Source organism: Chroicocephalus ridibundus, chromosome 10 (genome assembly GCF_963924245.1).
Source record: "Chroicocephalus ridibundus chromosome 10, bChrRid1.1, whole genome shotgun sequence".
NCBI classification, from domain to species: domain Eukaryota; kingdom Metazoa; phylum Chordata; class Aves; order Charadriiformes; family Laridae; genus Chroicocephalus; species Chroicocephalus ridibundus.
In genome coordinates this window covers 24881353-24900858 of record NC_086293.1, presented here as the reverse complement: position 1 = coordinate 24900858, position 19506 = coordinate 24881353, and the positions used below count along the sequence as shown (strand labels likewise).

At 40.9% G+C, this 19506-nt stretch overlaps 1 protein-coding gene across 18 annotated transcripts in view; it reads left to right on the top strand.

Moving 5' to 3' along the window:
- Positions 1 to 4244: 4244 nt before the first annotated feature.
- CACNA1D (calcium voltage-gated channel subunit alpha1 D) overlaps positions 4245 to 19506 on the top strand; it is a 201088-nt gene continuing 185826 nt past the window's right edge. For all 18 annotated transcript variants that reach the window (XM_063348334.1, XM_063348325.1, XM_063348328.1 and 15 more), the window contains exons 1-3: positions 4245 to 4575; positions 6767 to 7085; positions 9519 to 9624. In XM_063348334.1, the coding sequence (XP_063204404.1) occupies positions 4539 to 4575; positions 6767 to 7085; positions 9519 to 9624 (462 nt within the window). In that variant the 5' untranslated portion in view covers positions 4245 to 4538. The remainder of the gene's footprint in view (positions 4576 to 6766; positions 7086 to 9518; positions 9625 to 19506) is intronic.

Here is a 19506-nt window from a genome sequence, read left to right as displayed (position 1 = left end):
TTACTATCTGGGTACCGTTATATAAAGTTCTGCTGAGAGGACAGAAAAAATAAATTAGGACTTTAGTTGACTTGGTAAGCATTGCTGGAGACCATCACCCATTTCTCTAACCGACAGGCAATCTGAGACATACCTAAAGCTGTAGCTCAGCCAAAAAAGAATGCAAAGAGCATTGCCTGTGCACCCTGCTGCCGTCCCTCCTTCTCTCCCGCCCTTCCTCCCTCCCTGTTTCTGTTCAAGTTTTCACAATGAAATTTTTGTCACAAAATGTACTGCTAGATCTCCAGCTAGACTGAAGTGGTGTTACTCACTTCATTTACATTTAGCTTTCAAAAATTCGTATTTTTGGTGAGCTTATATGCAAATGATTACATGGTAAGACCTCGGTGTGGTAGGTTTCTTGTATCTTGAATGGTTTTGTCAAACACTAAATAGGAAGAAGAAAATCAAAATTATGCTTAGTATTAGGATACTCTGCTCGTGCAAATTAATTAAAAAAATGATGCAAAACCCATAAAAGACTATTCTTGCAGAGGGTAAATAACACTTCAGTGTTATATCCTCTTGGAATTTTTCTTACCTATTAAATCTCAAGCGTGGATAAGGTCCATAACATGGACAATTAGGCCTCCCTCTCATCATCTTTATTCTGTAGTGGATTAATGTATTTTAAAATCCATTTATGCACATTTTTATCTATTTTTGAGATCCCAGTTAATGGGTTTTCAGAAGTATGCCCTTTTTATAGTTGTCCATATAAACTACATTCATAATAACAAAGCACTATTTTAAGTTCTTTAGAGAGTCACCATTACTTGTATTGACATCAGAAAGATGATATTCACTGATCTGACATAAAGAATATATGGACATATTTAAATTCCATTATGGTCTTTTTAGATAAAAATTCAAACAACATCTTCAAACTCAAGCTGTAGCTCTATCATACTTCAGATGAAAAGAATGAAAATAGAAGTCTTTACACAAAAAGAAAAAGAGGATGCACCTGGAATATATGCAAAATTAAAAGGAAATATGTAACATGGATGAGATCCTGCAAGTCCTTGTTTGCAACATAGCTGTCTTTCATTAAAATGTTCCTCCCATGTATAAAGATAGTAATAGTTTAGTATATATTAGCATACAAATAACTTCAGCTCGACTATGAGAATTAACAGCGGATTAACCCGCATGAGTGAGAATCCCTGCCTTGTTAAGGACTAGGCTAGTTCTGTCGCTTCCCATTTTTTATAAAATTACGTGTTTGTTACGCAAGTTCCTCCCGCATGCATTGCAATTGCATTTGTTCTTTCTTGCTGCAATGAACTGCCGCACACCGTTGCTGTGCACCGCTCCGCACGCTCATAGTGGCTGAAGTTTTGTTTAAGTAGCTTTGTCCTTCTGCACAACGCTCCGAAATCCTTAATGGGCTTCCGCTCCTGGCACGTCCAGAAGAGTCTGCTGCTTCGGCCACCTCTTTCCCTTACAGAGAATAAATGCCTGACAAACAATAAATGCTATTGAGGGGGAAATGATAGTAATTTAGTTGCAAATCTGCAAAAAAAAGTATGACAGTATTAAACGTGTTTGTTCCCTGCCCTACTGTTCTTTAACATATAAAGGAAGTACACTGAATACGGGACAGCACAGAGTGCATGACAGATGAGGACATCCGTACTCCTTTTTTCTCTGAACAATGGTTGTTTCCATTCAAAATGTCATCACTTATTGTAGTAGCTGGTATACATTCTAAAACACCGATATAAAGCTGGCCATTCAGGAATGAGTAACTAATATCAAAGGGACGTAAAAGGGAAGCAATCTCAGCGAAATGATTAGACACTAGTTTCTAGAAAGAGAAGGGAAAACAGCTGTTTAGAGACGAGTTGATGGCTTCAGTAATTAGTGCTTTTGTGACTAAACAGCATCAGTGTTCTGGAATACTTTCTCAAAACTTTCTAAAAGGACTCTCATTTCTTTTTTAACTGTAATTTTGATTTTGCAAATCTAGTAGATAGCTTGATCTAGCAATAAAAGGCCAGTTAGCTGTTGAAATATGCAAAACCATATGCTTACAGTTTTGGACCAACTGTGAAAAATGTTTTTCTCTCTGTTTCATGGTTTTATTGGGAGGCTTACGAAGTTTGGTTTGAAGGAGTATTCGGTAGCTTCCAGTACATATTGCTGTGGTCCGCTATAAGGACTGGGGGTTAGAAAATAGGCATTGGCGAGGTCAGAATCCAGGAACTTCATTAAAACATTTGCAAAGGAGGCAGCCCTTTTCTACGGGATGCTTTTTGCTTACATTAGATCCAGGACTTATTAGTTATGAATTTTTCAATAGTGCTTCAGTGCTTAACTTCACAAGCCTAATTTAAAAATATGATTCAGATACCCAAATCTAGATTTGTAAAGGTACTAAGTGCCTAAGCAGGTCAGGCACTAACTCCTGCTAAGCACGTTAGGTGCCTACTTCCAGTGCCTGCAGTGGTTGTTAGGCAACTAGGCTTGATTTAGATATTTTTGAAAACGTACCAAGCATTTTTGACACCTAAATATCCGACTATCAAGAAAAGAAGTCCTAATGACTTTCATGGGCATTTAAGGCAAGTACCTAAGTACATAGACTGTTTTAATCTGGAAGAAAATGCGTTGTAATGACCGAAACCTGTCGAGCAGGTGTGGCACCTTCCCAATTAAACCAACCCATCAGATTGATTCACAACAGCTGAATCCACTAAATCAGAAGATTATAAAAAAAGGAAAGGCTCAAACCAAGGTTGAGAAGTGGCACAGAGGGTTCTCCTTCTTTAAAAAGGTTTCTCTAAATAAGCATTGCTGCTAAGGTTTTTCATCCCTTAACTTACAAAGGTAACACCAGAAGGGATAGGCTCTGCCTAACGGAGCTGCTTACAAAGCTGGAGGCTGGGAGAATGTCAGTAGTATTAAGGTTTTATTGCTCTTCTTCTGATTACTGTCTGTAGTTGTTAGTTGTTATTAATTAGATGGAGATAGCTGTGGATGAAGGATGGCTGAAAGAATGGACAGGGACAAGGACGCGGTAGAGGAAAGGGATAGTAGAAATAGTTTCACTGAAATATTTTCTTAACAAAATACCACCTTTGTCAAAGATAAAGGTTCAAAACCATTGGGTTTGATCATGGCTTGTTCAAAAAGGTATCCTGGAATACTCTTCAAAAAATCGGGAGAAGCTCATTGCAGAGAAAACTTTAATTTCGACGCATCCATGATGATTTGAGTTTGTATGTCTGTACTTCTTACTTTGTTTCATTAATTACTTTTCGTAGCGATTGAAACACCGCCTCGCAGTAACAAAGGCAGCCCCCCCCGCCAGCCACCTGTGTCCTGCGGGGCTTCCGAAACAAACCCGAAATTAAAGTTTTAGGGTTCTGCAATGAAAGCCAATGGCGAAACCAAATAATTTCAATGAATTTGGCTTTGAAAAATTTATATTTGGATGAACTTTGAAGATGTCGGGGTTAGTTTGGAGTCGGAATGACAGCGTTTCAACAGGTCGGCGGGGACCCCGAGCCTGGGGTAACTTATTGGGGTTGCCCCGGAGGTGAAGGTAGAGGCGAGCGGAGGCCGCAGGGCGCGGAGAGGCGCGGAGCGGAGGCCGCAGGGCGCGGAGAGGCGCGGAGCGGAGGCGGGAAGAGCGCGAGCGCGCTGTGTGGGAACGGTGCGGGCAGGGTGGACGGTGCAGGTCGTACCGGCCCGGTAGAGGCGTCAATAGCGAGGGACGCGGTCGTGCGTGGAGAGGGAGACGCTGAAGCCGCTCACGTCTCGGTGGTGTCCCGGTACCCGGCGTGCGGGGCAGCGCCCGTGGGACGGGCGGGGAGAGGGCCGAGGTGCGCCGGGCGGCCTGAGGGGACGGGGCGGCTGAAGGGCGGCGGTGCCTGAGGGGAGGGCTGAGGGGCGGGAGCCCCGCGAGGCGGCGTGTGGGGCGGGAGCGGCAACGCGGCGGCGAGGGGCTTAAGACGGCAGCAGAGGGGTTAAGGCGGCGGCGGCAGCTCTATTTGCGGCTGCCGGAGCTCCAGGCGATTAGAGAGCGGCTCCGCGCCCCCGCCCGGCCGCGGCAGCAGCAGGTGGCGGTGGCAGCAGCGAGGGAGTTAACCCTGTGGCGGCGGCAGGAGGAGGGGGGGATTGAGGAGCGGGCGGCAGCAGGAGGAGGGGGACTGAGGAGGAGCAGGCAGCGGCAGGAGGGGGACTGAGGAGCAGGCGGCGGCGGCAGCAGCCGGGTTGCTAGGGATGGAGAGATCCCGTGTCACCCGGATGTGAGTGTCATGTTGGCCCAAACTCTGAGGGATTTGGCAGCGGCGAAGCATCAGGAGAAGGAGGAGGAGGAGCAGCAGCCCCTCGCGCGTCGCTAGTCACTACCATGGGGGTCGGGTAGCGGGGAGCGCAGGGGGCAGCGCACACCTGGCTCGGGGTGGGGTGGGGGGCGAATCTGCCCTTTCGTGGGGTTTTGGGTTTTTCTTTTTCCGTTTTCCTCTCACACGCTGGAGAAAGTGAGAATAATGCACCACCAGCAGCAGCCCGAGCAGCACCCAGAAGGTAAGAGCCGGAGCGCCCAGCAAGGGCAGCGGCGTGCCCGGGGCTGAGGGGAGGGAGGGGGGAGCGGGGGAGGATTTGTGAGGGATTTGGGAGTCGGGGATTGGGGGGGATTAGGGAAGGGGTTGAGGATGGGGGGTGGGTTTGGGATGGGGAAGAGATGGGCGGCTGGGTTCGAGGGGGGCAGGGGGTGAGGTGAAGGCGAGCTCAGGTGGTGCCCTCGGCGTGTGACCAACATGGGAGCGGGTTTATGTGCGTCTGTCTCTTGCCCCGGGGCCATTAATATCAGCCGTCCGCGCCGCGGGGGGAGGACGCGGCTTGCTCTGCCTTTCCCTCTTATTTGTGTAATCGTGGATAAACCCGCCGGCTGCCGCGGCTCCCCCGGGGCGGGAGGGCAGCGAGGGGTGCGGGCCGGGCGGAGGGCGCGCTAGGCTCGGCCCGCTGCCCCGCCGGGGCCGCTCCGCCTTCATCCCCGCCGCATCCCCCGCTCTTGTTTTTAAATGATTACTCCCTCCTCAATTAGCAGTAAGTTTGGGGGTTTGCCCCTGCCGGGGGAAGGCAGGCCCCTGGGCTTTGTTTCCCTGTCAAGTATTGATTTATAAAGACGGTGGATAGATAGATGGATGGGTGGGCGGCTTATTTGCGCCGAGCCACGTTTTCATGGCATCCCAAAGGGCAGGCGGAAGGCGGGGGAGGTGGCCGTGCCGTTGCTTTTTTATTTAAAAAAAAAAAAAAAGGCGGCAGGGGAGAGCAGAGACGCTCCGGAAAAATGTTGGAGATAAAATGCATCCCCCCCCCCCCCCCCCCGCTGCCAGCCCACCCCCGCGTCGGCGCTGCCCTCCGTGTCACCCAGCTGTTGATGCGCCGCCCGCCCGCCGCTGGCCAGCGCTCGCCGCGCTGGTGCCGGGTGCCCGCGGCGGCTCGGTCGCCCCCGTGGGCGAGGGCGCGGGGAGTGACCCGCCTCGCCCCGCCGCCATCCCGGGGAGCCATCTTAGTGCCCCCGCCGCGCGGCCGCCCCTCGCGCGGGCAGGGGCGCGAGCGGAGCGGGGCGGCGGGAAGCGGCGGCGGCTGAGGCCGGGCTCCTCCGCGCTCACCCGTGTTCGCGGCTCTCGCGTCTTCCTCGTTGTTGCTGTGTCCTCCCGCCCCCCCCGTCTAAAAAAAAAAAAAAAAAAAAAAAGGGTGTGCTTTTTGTGTCTGTCCCCTCTTTGACGATCAGTGGTGGCTGGGGAGCCGTTTCCCTCTCCTGCCTGTGTAGATCCATGTCACAGTCATGCCGCCCGCCAGCCCTAATTCCCTGCACGTATATTGTGCCGGGTGTTCCTCCATTTTTATTTTTTTTTTCTCCCCACCGAGGCATCTTCAAGTTTTGCACTTCACTCGGGAGTCCCTCCTTCCTACAGGTGCATGTAGGAGTAGACTCCGTTGCTCTAGTCAGAGAGCTCGCGGGGAAAGATCCTTGCGAGGAGGTGGTGTTTTGCCTTCCTTGCTGTCATCTGAATATAGAGGACTTTATTATTATTTGGAAGGGGCAGTTTATTTTTGAAATCTTTGTGAAAAAGCAAAACCAAACCCCATCCCTTTACAGTGGTTTCACGGTTGTAATTTCTAGTGTGAAAGATACCAGTGCTTTCTAAACGTGTTTATCAGCAGACAATATTGGATTTTTCACTTGTGGGAGGCATCCACGCATTTTTCTTTAAGAATGCAGAATAGGGCAAGATTTAACTTGCTTACAGGACTTCCTTCCTCCCGTGTTGATTATTCTCAATCGAATAATGTGTAAGAATTTTAAACAACTACTCTTTTGACCAAAATGAAGTGAGAAAATAGTGAATGCTAAGGTACTACGGCAAAGTTGATCTTAAGGAGTAGCTATGTTTCATTGGATAAACATGGTAGCAGGAAAGCTGTCATCCAGTTAGGAAGAAACGCAGCAAGTGGAAGAATCAAAACGTGAAGTGTTTGTGTCTTGGTGCTTGCATTAAACTGAAAGTTGTAATACTGATACCTGGGCATTTTTTTGCTACTGTTCAATCATATACATATATATGCGGATACTCTTGTGTTCTGTAGTGTATGTAATGGAAGCATCATACTGCCAAGAGGTCTTTAAATAATCTTTTTGTCAGAAATATCATGACATGTTTTAGCATTAAAAAAATAACCAAGTACTTTTTTTTTTTTTGTCCCACAGAGGTGAACTATGCAAGTAGCACCAGAATTCCTCTCCCTGGTGACGGACCAGCTATTCAGTCAAACAGTTCAGCACCATCCAAGCAAACTGTTCTATCTTGGCAAGCTGCAATTGATGCTGCTAGACAAGCAAAGGCTGCCCAAAATATGAGTACCACCACAGCCCAGCCTGTAGGATCGCTGTCCCAAAGAAAACGCCAGCAATATGCCAAGAGCAAAAAACAGGGTAATACGTCTAATAGTCGGCCACCCCGTGCCCTTTTCTGTTTATCCCTCAACAACCCAATACGAAGAGCCTGCATTAGTCTAGTAGAATGGAAGTATCCTTTGATGCAGTTTTGTTTTGACAATCTGTTCCTTGGGTTTTTTGAATGTATCAAGGGGATTGTTTTAGAGCATCTCTTACAGCATCACAGCTAACATGTTAGTTCACTTGCATGTGTGGATAACTATCGTTAATGTTGATGGTAGTTAATTTTGCTTAAATTAGTGTTAAAGATAGCCTCCTAATTTGTCTCATAATGACACAGAATATCATTTTACTGAAGTCGTTCAAAGTCAGAGAAGAGCTCATAGCTGTTCCTTTTTTCTTGGAGGAGACGGGGGAATGTTTTCAGAAGTTTTTGAAGTTACAAGCTTACATTATATTCCAGCAAATCTCTGTATTCCGTTTGTTGCCCTTCCAAATCAGGTTGATTGGAGAGGAGTACATCTAGCAGTGTTAACTGGGAGATGACCCAAGATGTCAGACCTATGTCTTCCATATTGCACTTTGGTGTATTGCCGTTAGGGCAAATGAGTCAGATGTAGAAGTCTTTTAAAAAAGATTATTTTTCCAACTGCTAGAAGTAGGGAAGATTTTTTTAGTTAAGCCAAGGACTCACTCTAAGTACATACAAGTCTCTGAAAGATACTAATCTTCTGTACTTTTACCACATATATCTACCACCAAACATATTTGGAAGCATGTACTTCTGTAATTGGGGAATCAGATGTACTGGCCTGTATTCATGATAACTTGTATGCTGGGAAGGATTGCTTTATCTTGATGGTGATGTGGAAGTATGTGGATTTCGTCGGCAGAACTGCTAGCACGTTGATTTGGTATATTATTTAATTCTCAAGAAAAGGTTTGAAACAGAAAATAGTTTTGTTGAGGTACAAGGAGAAAAATGTTAGCCATGGCAACATCCCTGTAATGGGAAACAGCTGTTCAAAAGAGTAGATTACTTGAGGTAAAAGTCATTTTGTTACTTAAAACAGAACAGCCAACCTGGCAGTAGGAACTGTTACTCATTTATAGGGTTTGGTTTTTTCAGTTCTTTGAACATAATTCAATTGCAAATTAAAGATAGTGAAACAAATTCTTCTTTCATTTAAACTGGTAGAAATCCAACTAATTTCAGTAAATTCGCCTCTCCTTGGCTAAGGTCAGTTAAATGAAATTGCTATAGATCTAGGGGAGAGTAACTCAGGGCAGAATTTGTCCCAGTAGCACTACGCCATAAAACAAGGTTGTCAGTTTTGTGCTGGTATCTTTTGTTTATTTCATACTTGAGAATGCCGCATGTTAAGATGTGTGTTGTAACTTCATTTTGTACGCAACATAGCAGCTGTTGATGTTGTTAAGCTTTGTGAACATAAACTCAGCCCTTGAGGTGACAAACTTTTTGTAGGCCAACAAAATTTAACAGATCTTACAGGGCATATGGGCTTTGTAGTTTTTTTTTTTTTCCAGGAAAAATATTTTAAACTGACAAAAATATGGTTTTGAGTATATTCAGTACTGTTCCATTGAGTATATTCAGTATTCTTCTCTCAGTCTTTTATGGAACTTTTACGGACGTGTGTCAGGAAGTTGTGTGTTGAATTGAGGAAAGGATGTCAAAAACCATATCTAAAGCCCCAACTGCTCCCTTTCCAAATTTCCACACGTAGGTTCATCTGGGTACCTCCGTGCTTGTAGTTACAAGAAAATAATGAAATACTTCGGGGGAAAGGCAAATTAAAGATATACTGAAGGATGAACTTCATAGCTGTGAATTTTAAGAAATATTTTTCTTTCTGGAAGACAAGAGGTATCTCCATGTTTCAACTGCTGTCATCCAGATAAGGTATAAAAAGTGTAACATCAATTCATGCTATTGTCAGTGTGAAAGCCTATAGCCTCTTAGTATGCATGACTCTGTCTTGGCCAAAGCAAAATTGTTGAGGAGTCCAGCTGTCAGAGACATGAAGAGGGGCTCAGAATTTTCCTGCTTTCCAGGTCTCATACAGGAGAACAGTTGTGATTTGCTGGGAATCTTTCTCATATCCTACTACAAACTGGGTCCCCAATGATTTTCCTCCTTTGGACAAACACATTTCTGTTAAGATTAATAAAACTTATGTGAGCGTATGAGGACAGAACAGCTCAATAAGTATTCCTTACCTGTCATGATGACCCATGTATTGATTTAAGAGTGTATAATTATATTCATCTCTGGAATTTAATCTAAACTGCTCTGTGGCAGCAAGAGTAATAGTTTTCTCTTTTTTTTCCAAAAAGAAGACGAAGTTGAAAGATCACTGTGACGGAAAATAATATGGTATAGTGATAGAACTAAAGGTGATGAAGTGTTTGTCACAGTTATCAGTCAGAAGATTGCCTTAAAAGTAAGACTTGTTTTACGAGTGTTGATGCTGAAAGGAGAACTAGACTTAAAAGTTTGTAGATACTTGTAATTCATGAATTCCTTAACAGGATTTTCCAGACCATTTGACATATTTATACTACTGTCTATTTTTGCCAATTGTGTGGCCTTAGCTGTTTACATCCCATTCCCAGAAGATGATTCGAATTCAACTAATCATAATTTGGTAAGTACTCTTGAGTTTTTATTTTGTATGTGTTTGCTATACTTTTAACTTGATGAGATGCTAGTGTTTGAGACTGTATTAAGTATAGGTAATTTTAGTAAAAAAATAAATAAATTGGTGTATAGCGATACTTTAAAATGTACATGGAATTACTTTGGGGTTTTTTTCATTTTTAATATGTGCTCCCTTATGTGTTAAAAATAAGTTTCTTCAGTGGTGAGATCCTTTGGAGGGGACCGTACATTAACATCATGCTGCATGTATATCTATATGGTATAAAAACTTTAATTTGAATTTCTATTACTTATATCAATTAAATGTATTTACTAGCTGTTATTGTGTTTCTGGCACTTGTTTTGGTCCTTCTAAAGTTTTACTGCCTTTCCTAGTATACTTGTCTGTTTTCAATTTTTAATGGTGTTATTTAGCTATGTATTTTACTAGATATTTTAGTTTTTAATGAGGCAATGGTGGGAAATTTTACATTAATACGTTTTAAAGCGATAGGAACATCAATGTGAATCTTAAAAGCAGTCACTGCTGGTATAAGTGATCTTTCAAAAAAGGGATGGTATGGCAGTAAGCAGCGTGTAGAGATGTATTTCTTCAATTGAAAATAGTATACTAGTGTTGTGCTTGAAAATATATAATGAAAACTAATTTTGTTTTAATTGCCTATTAAAACTTATAAAGGCTATCAGGCTTACACGTGATAGTGAATTACGTTGCAATAATTTCATTTTTTATATTAAATACATTGAAATAGTCAGTGAAGTTCAGTGGGCCTGTGCATTCAAAATGTGCATGTGACTTTTTTGGGGGGAGGGGAAGTTTGTTCACGGAATAAAGAATTGGATACCAGTAAGTAGGTAATTTTGGATTTATTTACCTGGAAAGTTAGGGTTGATACGGGGTCTTCTATTGATGAACATTTTTGTGTAATTTGTGGTGTGTAAGCTTGTTTATTTTCCTAAAAGTAATGATTCTGTGCGTATGACCCAGTTTATGTATTTTTTGTTTATCAAGATTAAGCAAATACGGACAATAAAAAATGCTGGCGAAAGGCAGAATAATTCAGGTCAATGTAAAGAATGATTTCTGCAGCTGTGTATCTAGCCAACCAACAGTCTATCTCTCCTTTTTTTTTTTTTTTTCTTTCCCCCGAGAAATTCAGGGCACAGATCTCCATAGCTGTCAGTCCACCAAGAGATCTGCTAATAACCAGTTTCATAAAGCATTACATGAAAAGGGTAAAGCAGTTACTTGTGTCAGAGGCTAATAATTTTGAAAGAAATGTTTTTAGCATTAGGTTTGTTAGGCTAACGTCTGGTATTTCTGACCTAATTCTACAATGTGCTAGTATTTAGAAAGAAACGGACATTTTCATCCTTGATGGCTTTTGGTTTTATCTAATCTGGCCAAGTTAGTCTAAGTAAAAATAAATTACTTTTTCTTTTTTTTTAGTAAGAGATCCTTATAAGTTTTAAGTTGAAAGTGTCTTGAACACCCCCAATTATGTGTATATGAAGTTTAATTGACCATTTAAATTCTCTCAAATTCCCATTTAAATCTTCATCCTGTTTGGTCTGATGGTTGAGTAATTCCACTAAGTTTACTCAAAGAACAGAGTTTATCCTGACAGTGTACTTTGAGGTGCTGGGACAGATCTGAGCACACTAAGGGATCATACAGGCACATCCTGTGTGCCTGATCTTCTCATAAAATAAGTAGTTCTGGAATGATCAGCATTGGTTTTTCTTAGGACTAAGGTTCTGCATCATGAAATACACTAACTAGTAGTCTGGGTTCAAGTCTCTTCCTCTGCTATTTCACTGAAATTTTTCCTGCTGTAGACCCACTTCCTTTGTTGAACTCTTAGTGTGGATTCAAGTGTACTGTGAGGGAATATAATAGAAGAGCTGAGCTAGAAATCTTAAGGCTTGCTTGGGAACCTGCTTGAGCATCCATTTCCAGATGCTTGACGTGTATGTGTAGATACATGTTTGAGAGGGAGGGCTGTCAGTTGTCTTATAGTAGAAGTGGGGATTGTTCTGTTGAATAATGTTCACATCTTTTGTGATACTGGTCTGAAAAACAGGCCAAATCTTAAAAATCAGTATTAAATCTTATGAACAGGTTTGGTAGGATTTTAACCCCCTGCATGTGGACATGTTTGTCTTTTATGAGCCCTGCACTGCCAGTTTGATCTTGCTAGGAGACTGTACCCTGTTCTGTCTTGAATTCAAGTTCAAAAGTTGAGAAAAAGAAGATAATCTCCTCTTTCCTTCCAGCCCAGTGTTTGGTCCTCTCAACCCCACAGCCTCCTCTCCCCCCTTTCCTCTCTCTGGACACAGGCATCCATTGGCACTGTACAGATTGCAGCACTTGGGTCATTTAGAGCCTTGGGGGGAGAGACCACAGTGAGGAACAGGAACATGGTCTGCCTCCAGTGCCTTCATTTCCTCATTATGTAAACCCTAGAAGTTCAGCTTTATAAATTTTAGTTTGCGTGTGGGTATTATATCTAGGGCTTGGTTCTCAGGGAGTAAATCGATGTTGCTTCATTGAGTTGAATAGATTAATTGCTTTCCATCAGCTAGCTGAACTGGCTCGTGTTTTTTTTTAATTTGTAAACAAAAATATTTATGCATGTGTTTTGTTTTTTTTTTTGAATACAAAATATATATAATTTGTAATCAGCCATGGAAGGAGGAAGCAATGGTACAAGAGGGCAAAAACCAGTGGAATACTGGCAAGTGGGAACTAGAAATGGAAACTTTTCCAGTTTTGTTTGGGCTAGGGAGAAGACTCTTTGCATATATGAGAATTGGAGCAGTCAAAGTGTTCATTCTTTATGACTTCAAGAAGTTTGCAATGGCAACCTCAATCCAAGGGTACACATGCAGAACAGGTACTCATTCCTGTTTGCGATGGGATGTTAGAAGACAGCTTCTGTGTGATGGAATTTCCAAGACTTGTAAGAGAAACCTGAGGTACAGTTTCTGAGTCTGTCTTTACCTGTGCCTGAGCCAGTGAAACGCTGACCATATGTCAGCCAGGTAACCACTGGTTGAGCTGTGAGTGAGCTTCATGAATGTTTCAACGTGTTGTGTCTAATCAACGCAAGTCAGCTATATGTTTCAGTAGTAATGGCAAAAGAAATTTTAGCACAAATTAACCAAAAATATAACAAACATTTTAAGAAACAGGTAGATGTCTCTTAAGAGAAATAGCAAATCACATGTATGCATATTTTATGTATTTTTTAAAAAAATAGGATGTATCTTGGCTATCTTTTATCCTTGAATATGAGTCAGTTTTTAGTCTTAAGTATCTTAAGATAGGTGTCTGTGAGAAGGTTCGACACCCGTGTTTTTGGAACAGTAGAGTTTATAGAAAATTGACAGTGCAAGCTAAGTGTAAGGATGGGACAATTGTGTGTTCCTGTGTTGGTCACTCATCTTTGCTGATATGCAAGTTGTGATTATTGAAGTTTTTGTGGTAGAGCCAGCAGCATTCTATGAGATGCTTAGGATAACTTAAGGAAGCAAAGAAAGGTTTCTTCATGATATCAGTGACTCAGTTAAGCAGATGAAAACCACTGGTGTTGTACGATAGGAGTCCCTTTCGTTGCTAGTTTTTTGTCTGCCTTGTCATCTTCCGAGTAGATAAGCTTAAATTTCTGTTCTGCCTTTCTCTGAGAGCAGAAGGGTGCACTACAGCTATCTTCTTGCACAGTGGATTCATGGTCGTCCTTATTCTCTCTCAAGAATGATGTGTTAGTACTGGGTCATACAAAACAATGCATTTCAAACAAAGCAGAAGTGTAGAGTTAAATTCAGACTGGACTGTGCTTGACTGCTTGCTGGTGTTACAGTCCTGGGTTCTGGGAAAGTTTATCTAATCCTTTGTCTAAAACACCTTGACCTGTGTGTCTGGTGTGTGGTAGGAGGGGCACTTTGACTGGAGTGGTTCTCTGATGCTTTTCTATACTGCATAGTTTGTAATACAGACTAATGAACTTCAAAACCAGCTATTTAACTTGATCCTGAATTCTACTTAATTAATAATTAATTAGTGTTCTTCTGTAAGTAAATGGGTGAAACTACTATTGAACCAGAGAAGTTATTTTTCTCTTAAAGCAGAAGAGGGACAGTGTTCTCTGGGATGAAAATCCTCATAAGCCCACTACTTCATATTTTAATGTAGTTTCTTTCATCTGCCTTCAGAAGTTTCAGGTGATCTGAACCTTCCATGCTTGATTCAGCTCTTCGTTAGGCAGTGTTTCTTGTCTCAGCTTGATAAGAAGCAGTTTCTGGCAGGAAGGGTTTCCTGGATATATCTGTCTTCTGTTTCTGTCTTTTCCATTTTTTTCCCCATCTGTGGTATGTTATTTCCCTTCATGTCTTTGTTAACTTCCCACTCATTTCTTTCTTGTTATCTTTTGTCTTTGGCCTCTAGCTTCCCTCTGTGTTTACTCTTCTGTTTGTCCTCTTCTGCAGCATGCTTTGCTGTATCTCACTCTCCCACCTCAATTTTTCTTTCTTGTATCATCCTGCTGTGCCATGTTCTGTTCTCCTGTGCTTTGCCTCCTATTGACTTTCCGATTGGTCTGACTAGCACTGGTCTGCTTACTTTATAGTGTGCAGGCAGGCTGGCACAGTACAATTCTGGATTTTGGCCACAATCAAGACATTTTTGGTTATTCTTTTTCTTCCCTTTTTTTTAATAAGTAAATGTGAGCAATGAGAAGGCATCCATCCATACAGAGTCTATGAAAAGTACACCCCTGAAGTCTGTGTCTGCTTTGGGTGTGCTACATCTCTTGTGACTAGACCCTGAAGGTTTTCACTGGTGACGCTGTCCTACTTGAGAAGAGATTGACAGCCTATGCATTTTGGGAGACTTAGTTGCATAAATTACAAAAAATTCACAAGTGCAAAGTCATGTAAGTAAAGGGCATGACCCTAATGCATAAAGGGCTGGAACCTAATGACAATTCAGGACTCTGTGCCCCTGATAGCAGGATTCTTCAGCCTTGTTTCTGACTACCATTGTCAGTGTGAAACCTCTCACGGAGCGAGGTTCTGCATTAAAAGAAGGTCCCTCCAGCCTGTGCATGCAGAGCAGGTCAGGTGATGGTCCTGGATACCTTCTCTTCTTTCTCCCAGGCAGTTGGGACTGGGAGAGCCATAGTGGGGGACACTGCTACAGAAAGGTAATGTTTACATCCTCTCTTTCAGGCAAAGATTTCCTCTGTAAGTAGATTTAGGTGGATCTTTCAGTGCCTCCAGCAATAGGAAAGCCAGTGTTATCCCTGAACTGGTTGGACTTGATGATCCCAAGGGTCTTTTCCAACCTAAATGGTTCTATGATTCTATGAACTGTTAGTTGTGCCTTCAATCTAGGGCACAGCAGGGGAGTACTCTGAGAAGAACCAGTTGAACTCTTGACTTAAGAGGTGTCAGGCTTCCTGTCCTTATCTCATTAGCAACCTTATGACTCATTCAGTTCTAAGGCCATATGACTAATTAATCCATCCATTGAAAAGGTTGTTGGTTTTTACCTTGCACCCAGTTATCCTCTATACATAGCTTATCTGAAAATAGTCGTAGAATGTTACTAATTTTAACTGCATTTAGTAAATAATTCTAAAGATTGTGTTTAATTGCTAAATGTTCTATGATGTATTTTAGAAAGGCCTGTATGTATATCTAGTGTCTTTGCTGTGTTTACTTTTTCAGTTCAGGGGTCTTAGAGGCCTGGGTCTCTCTCCCCTCATTTAGTATCAAAAAGTTACTTAGATTGGAAGATGTTCTGTGTTTCTGATCTTTTTCTATCGTTGGATTTTTAGCTAATGCTCTATCCTAATATATCTGCTAGCTGGCATAAAAGTCACCCAAGCAAACTTTTCAGGAAAGATGCAAGATAATTTGGATTCTACTGAAAATACTTCATTTTGCATATGGGAAAACATGATGGAGACATTGCAATGTTTTGTATGTATTTAGCCAAGCACCTAACTACTGGTACTAAAGGTACTGGGTTAGTTCTTTTTAAGGGAAAATGTGATTAAGTTTAATTTGAAAAAAGATTCAGAAATACTGGATTTAATTGTAACTGATATAACACAGGAATTTTATGTTGCATATCGATTCAGGTCAGTGAAATGTATTTATAGTTCTATGTATGAGTGGCCAGGAGGGCCTGCAAGAAAGTCAGTAGTTTAATTTTGAAAAAAACCCCGAATGTTGAGTTTTCTTCTCATTGGTTTTTGTGTCTATATGTGTATGTAAATGCTCTAAGGGATAGTTTTGATCATTTTTCTTCTGCTACTTTTTATTTACATTGATTACCTTGACATCTGTTTTCTTATTCAAAAAAACCTGGTAACTATTTAACTACTGGAGCAGCACGACTTGTCTTTCTGAAAATGAATAGTAAAGCTGTTTGATGGTTATTAGGTGAGACAGTATGCATCAGTAACCTTTGCACAACTGCAAGAATTTCTTAATAGATGACATTTCTGTAAGGGGATTATTAAAAAATATTGTAATGCTGTACTCAACACTATCTTCATATTTCAATATTTTAATATTACTGGCAGCCCAAAACTTTCAGTAGTGTGCATTAGCTAATTATTATGGATTGCTTTGAATTCTGTCAGTGCAGATCATGTATTTAGAAAACTTTTTCCCTTTGTGTTGTAATGCACACCTCTGCAAAATAGATGAAAATTCTGAGTTGGTAGTGTTTTACACCCACTTTGTCCTGCAGCCTAGTCTGTCTGCTTTGCACTGTAGCAGTAGTGTGAAATAGCTCCTGAATTTTCTTGGTAATTGTAATTGCATGTGTCAAGCCCATCTCTAGGGGTTAATGGAACAGAAATTTTATTTCACACTCTGGAAAAGGGATGGTCCTGAAAGATATGACCAAGATGACTGGCAATTTCCAACTAGTAGAAAGGTCACTTTGGTTTGTAGAAATTTGAGAATAACATAGGCTAGTCGTTGTTCTTTATTTTGTGTGCCGCAATACAACTTAGGATCTAGCTACTTCAGCACAGATAAAAAAATGTCTGTTTGGAGTGCAAGGTTATGAGGAGAAGGTCCACAACTTAGTTTTACAGGTTTCAGTTAATGACACTGCAAAGGTAATTTCCCATTTTTTTTCTTTTAATGCAGGAGAGAACTTCTTAGATATCCAAACCATAAGGCCTTACAAAAAGATGTACTTAATCATTCCCGTTTGAAAGGAAATGTTTTTTCCATGTTCAAACTTGCAAGCTTGTTCCTGTGGGGAGCTCTTACTAAGAGCTTGTCTCTCCTTAAAAAGGTTTGCTGGTAGTGTATTACTGGCAAACTGCCTAGGGAGATACATTATACACCAGAAAGAGTTCTTTTTCTATTATAGCCTAAAGTCAGTCTCCCAAACAGAATAGTGCTGCACTGGTAGAAGGCTTTTTTTTTTTTCTGATTTAATTGTGCTGTGGAGAGTGGTGATCCCCCTCCCTTCTTTTCCCTTACTCCCTGCTTGATAAAGGCATGCCTGCAAGACTTTAAAGTATAGACTGGTCACAATAAAAGTGAATCTATGTACTTCCAAATGCACAGAATAATCTTATGAGTTACTATGCCAGTTGAATGGTAAGTGGGAAAGTAGATTTGACATTAAAATTGTAATTCAAATCTAAAGGGAACATTTAAGATGAGTGGGAGAAATACGTACTTACCATACAAACTTTTGGCATAGAGTAAAAGTTGATTTTTAAATGCTCTGAAAAAAACATGAACAAACATAGATTATAAAAGCCATTACTGACTGTATGTAAACATGTGAATTACTAATTTGCTCCAATATTGAGCATGTAAATTTAACAAAATATGAATCTACAGTTTTATTAATTGATAATAGCTGCTATGCTAAAGGAAACGCTGAAAATTTTCTGAAGTTTTTTCTCAAAAAATGAACACATAAAATTCAGAATCTTTACGTGTTGCCATGTATCAGTGCCATACCAAAAGTAGATTACCATAAATATTGCTTGGATTTGCTTTATAAAATCTGTTTTAACACCTGTATTCTTCATAACCTAGAATTCTTTCTTTTAAAAACATGATTCATATAAGAAGTGTATTGTGCATTGAGAACTGTGGTTTTGTTTGTTTATTTATTAAATATGGTCTGTGTTTATGTGAGCACTGTGTCTTGAAATATCTTGGAGTTTGGATCCGTGGCTTTGGAAAGTGCTGGTCAAGGCTTGCTTGCTTAATTTGAGCAGAAAGGGAGAAGTTCTGGGTGCTTTTGAATAGCCAGTCCCTGGGTGCTTTGGAAGACTCATGTAGCTGTTAAGATCAACAAAAATGTATTTTCTAATCTGTTGGGCTTTAAGTGACAAACTGTTTTCAGTGATGGTCAATTGAATGTATGATTTCATTTACCGTTCATTTTGCAAGAATTCAGATTTGTTTATCCTGCTGTCATGCACCAAAACCTTTCCTTTGCTGGGCTGTGTGGAAGGACAGGCCATGAAGGAAAGTTAAATGAGTATATAGTGATAGTGGGAGAATGTTAATTAGGATGGATTTGCTTTTCAATGTTAGGTTGTTTTTATTTTGTTACTGTGTAATCCTCAGCAATAAAATTTTCATTTAATGAATTGCAAATACAGTATCATTTCCCCTCCTCCCCCTTCAGAGCATGCCCTTACTTCTGCTTGTATAAAATTCACTTGGTAGCACTGATTAGCATCTCACTGTTTGTGGTTTTTTATAGTAATTTTTATGAAGAAAACTGCTTTTAGAGTTCCATTCGTCTTGAAGAATGGTTTGATGAAACAGAGTGTGATTCTTCTCAGAAACCTAGGTGCTTGACTTCAGCACTTGAAACCAAACTATAAATAAAGATTTGAGATTTATGCTCAAAATTTAACTATGAAGATAACATTTTCAATAAAATAAACACAGCTGACCAGGATACATCATGTGCCTGCTCAGTGTTAGTAGGAAATATTATTCTAGAATAATACTGTAGTGATTGATAGTACTATAAAATCTTGACATGATGAGCAGATCAATTTGCATGGATTTATTTTCATAGTTACAAACCAAGATTTTTTCCACTTATTTAATATTAAAAGATAGTATGCAAGTACATTTTCAATTTTGTTGCACGGCTAAAATTTTGGGCAGTGTCTAACTCCTCTATTGCTATTACATGATTTTCACGGTGGTCACGATTCCTGTGTGTGGAGAGCTCCTTACAAGTTTGAAAACTTGTAAAATTACACTTTTTGATAATGTCTGAATCTTGCTGTTTGTTACTGTAGTAATCACATAATACAAACTGATCAGTGTTGGTCAGTATAGCAGAAGGGATATTGCTAGACAAAGAACTTGAAGATCAGAACTTTATCCTCAAATTTATTTTTATTGCGTATTTTCTAAGAAACAAATATTTGATGTATCTTAATTGAAGAAAGTGGTTCAGCCCAAAGATTCATTTGGCCAATTCTTCTAGTTGTCCTCTTCTCATATGATAAAAAACAGGTGGTATGTTGAATTTTATCACACTTGACAGCTTAAATACGTCATACTGAACTACCAGGTTGCATTTCAGTAAAATTTTGCAGAAGACCCAGTGACACAAAGGAGCGTACAGAACAATTACATTTCTATGGCATGAAGGCTGGAAAGCTTTTTGCAATGTAAGAACGTAAACATAAGAAATGTTCAATAGTTTAATAATTATATTTTTCTGGGTTGGCTGACGGTGGCTGCAGCAGCCTCCAGCAAGATCACATCTTATGCCACTCAGCTAATCAGAAAAATGCGGTCCTTCCAAGGTACTGAGTAGCAAATACCCCAAAGCTGTATTATGTTT